The 8,191-nt window shown below is 38.7% G+C and overlaps 1 protein-coding gene across 1 annotated transcript; it reads right to left on the reverse strand.

Annotated features, from left to right (window-relative positions):
- Window positions 1-238: 238 nt before the first annotated feature.
- LOC140744779 (uncharacterized) lies at window positions 239-4,219 on the reverse strand. Its single transcript, XM_073076441.1, has one exon. The coding sequence runs from the start codon at window positions 4,217-4,219 to the stop codon at window positions 239-241; it is 3,981 nt and encodes a 1,326-aa protein (XP_072932542.1).
- Between the last annotated feature and the right edge of the window lie 3,972 nt (window positions 4,220-8,191).

Consider the following 8,191-nt stretch of genomic DNA (forward strand, 5'->3'; position numbering starts at 1 on the left):
CATACCGCCCACCAAGGGCAAGATGGACCTTGCCCTTTAATAACAAATTAACAATATTACAACAATTACGACCGCCCACCATAGAGAATCTAGGAAATACAAAGGTTAAATATTTACATAAAACTTTCTTAAATGAGTACCTTTAAAGCACTTGCACATACATAAACATTGTCCAGCAAAATTAGAATGTAGAATCTAATTTACTTATTATATTGTTACACATACAAAAAATATTAGTTTACTTTTCTATTGGTAAGAAACATAATTTCGACACAGGTCGTTTCAAAATTCCAGTTTTAGTTTTTAAAGATACAACTCTAACAACCTTGTCTTCTCCTGGATGAGTGGCAGTTATTAGACCATAAAGCCATCGGCATGGGGGCAAATGATCCTCCTTTATGACTACTACATCGCCCAGGGAAGGTTGTGATTGGCGATCAGTCCATTTATACCGATGTAAAAATTTAGTTAAGTATTCCTGCGACCACTGTCGCCAAAATGTTTGTAACATTCGTTGGGTATGTTGCCATCTCCTCAGACTGCTCACATTTGACTTTTCAAAATCATAATCAGGTGCTGCCACTGGTGGTTCACCTATTAAAAAGTGCCCTGGTGTTAATACCGTAAAATCATCTGGTTGGTCATTGAGAGCTAACATTGGCCGAGAATTGAGGCAGGCCTCTATTTGGGCTAGTACCGTGGCCATTTCTTCGTATGTCAGCGTCGAATTACCGACGACTCTCTTTAAATGGTATTTTACAGATTTCACACCAGCCTCCCACAAACCTCCAAAGTTGGGCGAATGAGGCGGTATGAAATGCCATTCGCAATGATTAATCGCCAGTGCTTCAGCTACCTCCTGATGCATACGCCTGTACTCATCAGAAGAACGTTTTTGTAACTCGGTTGCTGCCCCAACAAAATTGGTTCCATTGTCGCTCCATAACTGAGAGCAATTTCCTCGTCTGGCTACAAACCTCTTGAAAGCCTGCAAGAAGCCTTCCGTCGTTAGATCAGTCACAACTTCAAGATGTATGGCCCTAGTAGCCATACAAATAAATAAGCAGATATATCCCTTATGGGATTTATGACCTCTGCCCTTGGTCGTGCGGATTTGAATAGGCCCTGCGTAATCTACACCACTATGACTAAATGGACGAGTTGGGGTAACACGAGCAGCCGGCATTTGCCCCATCAACGGATTTCTAGTGACTGCTGAGTTTTTGACACAGGTTACGCATTGTCTGTTATGTGACTTTATTAATTGTTTTCCGCCCAATATCCAATACTTGCTTAGAATATATGCCAAAGTCAATTGTAGTCCACCATGAAGTGTTTGTTTGTGGGCATCAGAAATGATTAGTTCCGTCAGATGAGACTGCCTTGGTATTATTATTGGATGCTTCTTATTTATATTCAACCTTGAGTGTGACAGTCGACCTCCCACTCTTAATACACCATCGTTATCAAGAAATGGATTCAGTGTCTTAAGTTTGCTGCCTTTAGGTAAGTTTTTATTTTCTTTTACTAATTTAATTTCATCATTAAAGTTGTTCGATTGACATTCTTTAATCCAGATTGTTAATGTATCTCTTAATTCCTTCGCTGTAAGATAGTTTATAGTTATTTTAGGTCCTCTTGTTTTGTTGCAATTGACTATGAACCGCCTGCAATATGCCATGACTCGTACAGTTTTCGTTAACGAAGAATATTTATCCCATGTAGATTCTTCTAGCGTAGCACAGTGTGTTTTAAGTACTTCCATTTCAGTCTGAACCTCTTTTGGTCTGAGATAGATGATAGGCTCACGAGATATAAAGTCTGGACCGTGAAACCATAACTGATTGTTCACCAGTTCCAAAGGGTGTAAACCTCGAGATGCTCCATCTGCAGGATTCTGTTTGGAAGATACGTGGCACCAGGTGGTTGGTTCCAAGTTATTGAGAATTTCTGACACTCGATTCGCCACAAAGACATTCCATTTGCTTGGATGGTCATTTAGCCAAGCTAGTACTACGGTCGAATCGGTCCATGCATGAATGTTGTGCTTCTCCACATTCATCACCTGTGCAACTTCCAACAACAATTTGGTAAGTAACACGGCACCGCATAGCTCTAACCTTGGAATGGAAACTACTTTTACAGGTGCAACTTTAGTCTTGGCCGTGACCAAGGTAACAGTCACCTTTCCTGCTGAGTCAAGTACACGGAGGTATACTGCCGCTGCGTATGCCACCTTAGATGCATCGCAGAAACCGTGAATCTCACGACAAATCTCGTTCACGTTCGTGCCATGCCATCTAGGTATACGTAATTTATTAAAGTTGGTCTGCTCTTCGCGGTAAGTCAACCATTCATTTAAGATATTGTCTGGTACCTTATCATCCCAATCAAGTGCCGCTAGCCAGAGCTTTTGAATTATGATTTTTGCTATTATTATGCTTGGTCCTACCCAACCTAGTGGGTCATAGAGACGAGATATATCTGATATAATTCTTCTTTTCGTTACAGGTTTTTTCAGCTCAGGCAGATTAACAACATAGCGAAAGGAGTCTTCACTTCGGTCCCAGGTAAGTCCCATTATTTTTGTAATATCATCTTCTTGTATTTTCAGGTTCCCAGTATTGTCCCCTTTTGTTTCTATACTTTTCATTACTTTTAACAGCTCATCGCTGTTACTGCGCCATTTTTGTAGTTCGAAACCTGCTTTGCTTAGTAGTTCGTTCATTTCCTTGTATACTGTTTTTCCTTCCTCGACGCTATTAACACCGGTCATTAAATCATCTACGTAGAAATGTTTGAGTATATTTTCAGCTGCTGAAGGATAATTTACACCGTGATCATGTGCTACTTGCTGAAGAGCCTTTACTGCCAAATAAGGCGCTGACGCCGTACCAAAGGTGACTCTGGTAAGTCGGTAACTTTTTATTTCTTCCTTATCATTTTCTCTCCAGAGTATGCGTTGACAATCAGCATCCCGCTGGTTGACCTTTATTTGCCGATACATTTTAGCTATGTCGGCTGACATACAAATGGGTGAAATCCTCCATTGCATCACAATGCACCTTAGTTCTGGTTGCAACTTGGGTCCAACCAGCAACTGATCGTTTAATGATAAATTATTTTTCCCTTTGCATGATGCATCGTAGACGATCCTTACTTTGGTAGTCTGTCTGTCATTTTTGACCACCGCGTGATGAGGCAAATAAATTGATTTATCATTATCAATCTCATCCTTAGGTACCACTTCCATGTGATCTAAGTGTAAGTACTCTTCAATTACTTCTTGATATGTTGCTTTCATTGTTTTGTTCTTGTTAAGACGATTTTCTAAAAGTTTCAGTCTTTTTTCAGCTATTTCCCGTGAAGCCGTTACTTCAGGAGTACCATTTCTGAATGGAAGACGTACGATATACCTGCCATCCTCATCCCTTTGAGTTGTTTCCTTGAAATATTGTTCACATCGTTTTTCATTATCTGTGAACATGGTTTCCTTAGGTTGCCGTTGGTCTGACTCAAGTTCCCAGAATCTTTTGAGCATGTCATTGCTTTCCGTGCAACAGTGCATAACTTGGATCTGCGAAATAGGATCATTTGATGGATTCACCATACCTGAGAGAATCCAACCGAAACTAGTAGCCTGTGCTATTAAATTACCAAACGGACCTTTCTTCATGCCTTCTTGTAGTATTTGACTGTATGTTTCTGCACCTAAAAGAAGGTCAATGTGATTTGGAACATCAAATTGTGGATCAGCTAAAACTAGTTCCTTTAATTCTGGCCAATCCAATTTTTCAACTTTTCTCGTAGGAAGAAGAGAAGTTATGTTTTTGAGGACATATGCCTTCACCGGAATCCTGACATCAGAATTAATCAAAGATTTGATTTCGATGGTAATCATCGCCTTGGAAATAATTTGCTTATCTCCACCAAGACCAGTTATTTTTCCTTTAATAAGAGTTTTATTTAAACCCAAATACTGTGCCGTAGACTCAGTGACAAAGGATGACTGCGACCCCTGGTCTAAGAGTGCGCGAACCTTGTATCCTACTCCGTTCCTGGAAGTAGCCTCCACTAGTGCTGTGGCGAGCAACACCTGTTGCTGAACTGTATCCTTTGCAAAACAAGATACTAATGGTGTTGGATTGGTTTCCCCATTAGCATTTCCTGAAGAAGAGGCAACATACCCGTTATTTTCATTGTTATTGTTGGTAACCATAGGACTCCTTCCCTTGGGATGCAGGAGCGAATGATGATTTCGTTTGCAAATGTAACACTTTACCTGAGACCGACAGTCTTTAGCCGAATGACTACCACCCATACAATTAAAACATATATTATTGTCAAAGACAAACTTACGCCTGGCATCTACACACTTTCTTTGGAACTCTTTACAAAAGCTCAGTTTGTGATCATTTGTACAATATGGACAAACAACATTTTTTACATGTAAAGATTTAATTTTGACAAGTTGGCTAACTGCAGGAGTTGGTTTGGTATTTAGAAATTCTAAAGCTCTAAACCTAGTCAATAAGAAATTCTTAAATTGATCATAAGTAGGCAATTCTTCACATAAACTAGCGATATTAAATTCCCACTGTCGACGAGTTTCTGGGTCTAACTTTAAAGTAAGAATATGTATGATTAAAATGTCCCAGCTCCTAATATCTATCCCTAAATTACTCAAGGTAGCTAAGCAATCATCAGTTGTATCGACAATAGACTTTAAACCGGTTGCGGACTCATTAATAAGATTCTTTTGACTTAACAATCGTTTTATTGCATGATTAGAAACAAATCGTTTGTTATCATAGCGTTTTGTAAGTAATTCCCAACATCGCTCAAAGTTTTCTTCTTGTATGGGAATGTGTCTAAGAATTTGTTCTGCTTCACCCACTAAACAGCCCTTTAAATAATGCAATTTTTGAATGTTATCTATAGTACTGTTGTTTATAATTAACGATTTAAATAGTTCCTTAAACGAACACCATTCCGAATAACTTCCGGAGAACGATGGAATATTTATTTTGGGTAATTTAGCTATTGAGATTGGGGGAGCTGTATGAGATGGTGTACTATATTTTACTTGGAATTTTGATAACTGGCATTGCAGTTCACATTTGTAGTCTAAATAAATTTCCTCTACCTTGTCATACATCTCGCCAGTGACGTATATAGACTTTTTTAATACATCGGGTGGATAATTCTTAGCTAACTCCTCGTGTCCTAACATAAACCTTGACCACAACTGTTCTAAACCCTCTAACCTTCCATTTACGTATTCTAGTGTAATTCTTTCCTTAGGAGACTTTTTATAATTCAATTTACTTTTGTAAACACGTGCCGCTAAATCATTTTAATAATAATAATAATAAATATATATAAATAATAAATAATAATAAATAAAAATAAATAAATAAATTTTGTAAATTTATAATTGACTCCATTATGAACCAATAACCATAAATTAATAAGTATTAAACTTAATAATAATTAATAAGTAATAAGCATAAGTCAATAAAAACTACTTTCAGACAAAATTGCAAATTCAGAATGTTCAAATTTTACAAGTGTTTGACGTATTTATATTGCTCAGAAATCGGGCATAGATTTATATAATTTATATTAAATTTGTAATGTTCTATGTTCTAATATTAATTCAAAAAGTTTTTTAATATCACCAAAGAGTTTTTTATAATGTAAATTACTCACTATTTTCTTCGGTTTTACTTAACCTCATGTGATTTGATTCACACGACCTCGGGCTCCGCTGCCCGTTGTGTAGCCTCGGGCTCCGCTGCCCGTAGTGTAGCCTCGGGCTCCGCTGCCCGTAGTGTAGCCTCGGGCTCCGCTGCCCGTAGTGTAGCCTCGGGCTCCGCTGCCCGTAGTGTAGCCTCGGGCTCCGCTGCCCGTAGTGTAGCCTCGGGCTCCGCTGCCCGTAGTGTAGCCTCGGGCTCTACTGCCCGCCGAAGTTCAATTTCCTCGGGCTCCGCTGCCCGTCGAAGGTTGAACTGCCTCGGGCTCCGCTGCCCGTGGTCGTTGCAGTGCTCCGACAGCAACGCTCCCTGCTGCACCTCACCGCTGGCTCCGCCTGACAGTCACCTCCTCAGGAGACCGTCCGAATTGACAACCATCCACACTTGGTCGTCTGACTTGCGTTTGCGACAACAATCCGCTGCCCGCAAGTCCGTTGCTTCACAAAAAACCCTCCAGTCCAATCTTATAGAATAAGATGGATCCGGCTCGAAGGACCATGTTCGAATTCGGAGAGAGGTGAGGGGGTTGAGGGGTTGTTACTAACCACACTTGTAATAAAAACACACTTGTATGTTCCACTGAATATATTTTATTAAATTTACAAGCGGCCTCTTATAGTATCTACGAAAGGTTCTCAACAGCGTGATTCAACGGCTATTTTAGCAGCGCCATCTAGTTGAATATTACGGAACTATCACATACAAATTATTTGAATATAGAACACAAATTTGAATATTGAACATTCGGTTTATCCTTTACCGAACCGAATATTCGACCGAATTATTCGGTTTACCATTTCTTTATTGTCAATTTGCCAGTTATGTGTGTTCATTCACACTTTAAAATGTTGATTTGAGTTTTAAAAATGAATACTGATTTTAGGTTTAAAATAAATGTTGACTATATTAATTACAGATTAAGTAATAAATGTGGTTTCAAAATAAATGTGGATTTGAAGGCTTCGATCACTAATAAGAATTTGAAGGTGGTAGAACCCTTTGTGGTTCGACTCCGGCGGCACCACCGCCACACCTATTTCTACCTAATAACAGCAGTGTTAGGCGCTGCTGTGTTCCGGTTTGAAGGGTGTGGTAAGGGAGATAGACTTTTCCGAGGCGTTCCAGCTTAGTCCTCAGGGGTAGCGGCGCATCTGTGGCCGACCTCAGGTAGGAATATCTAATCCTATCTGGGGTTGATTACAGATGTCCATGGGCGGCAGTAGCCACTTACCATCAGGTGGACTGCATGCTCGTCTGCTACTCTCATATTATAAAAAAAAAAAAAACTACATACACAATCAGCGAAAAAAAAATGCCGCGACGAAAAGAGCACCCAAATAGACATTTGGGTGCGCTTTTAGGTTAGGTCACAATGTATAAACCATTTAAATTGTAAAGTCTGTTACTAAACATACAATTCTTACTATTGCATGCCCACTTGATTTGTTCGGGTAACATGGTGACTCTGTTCTAACTTGAATGGAGACGCTATTGTTTTATATTTTTTTATTTAATTCAATTTCTTTTTTGCTTTTTTTTTTGTTATATAAAAATATTTGTTTTGTATAATAATTAAACATATGCCCGTATTACCTAAAAGGTTAGGCAATGAGTAAATAGTAAATGAGTGAAATTAAATTATTAAGTAAATTATTATTTAATATATTTTATGATGTCTTTTCATCCAACTGCCGCGAACAATACACTAAAATAAGATTGCTTAACATAGCCAAAAAAGATACGGAAAAAAAAATCCATCGAAAAGTTGATTGATTGATTCCGTATTTTTATTTTTACTCGACTGCCAAGGAAGGGTTATGTTTTTTGCACGTATCTTGTATGTATCTTTATAAGAAGACTTTAGCTGCACTGCTTTTTATTAACCGACTTCAAAAAGGAGGTGGTTATCAATTCGGCCGGTATCTTTTTTTTTTATGTATGTACACCAATTACTCCGCCGTTAGTGGACCGATTTTAATAATTCTTTTTTTATTGTGTAGAGACGAGCTGGAAGTTGGTTCCATTTAAATATCGTTAGGATCCATCGATTGGTTCTGGAGAAAAAGAGGGGAACTCCTCCACCCATGTAAATATAACACCCTTAACTTCGCCGTTTATGAACCTATTTTAATGCCTTTAATTTCGTGTGTGGACAATTGCTACAAGTTGTTCCCATTTAAATATGATGAGGATTAGAAGGGTCTGATAATGTGGCTCGGAGACAAAATATCTAACTCCTCAACCGATGGGAATAATTGAGTTGTGTTTGAAGATATTTGGCGTAGGTTCTAATGAAATTGCGAAGCCAGTTCATCATTGACTATTTGAGGGTCTGATAATGTGTCTCGGAGACAAAATATCTAACTCCTCAACCGACGGGAATAATTGAGTTGTGTTTGAAGATATTTGGTGTAGGTTCCAATGAAATTGCAAAG

Source organism: Epargyreus clarus, unplaced genomic scaffold, assembly GCF_041222505.1.
Source record: "Epargyreus clarus isolate Ecla_fem2 unplaced genomic scaffold, WU_Ecla_fem_2.2 ptg000002l, whole genome shotgun sequence".
NCBI lineage: Eukaryota > Metazoa > Arthropoda > Insecta > Lepidoptera > Hesperiidae > Epargyreus > Epargyreus clarus.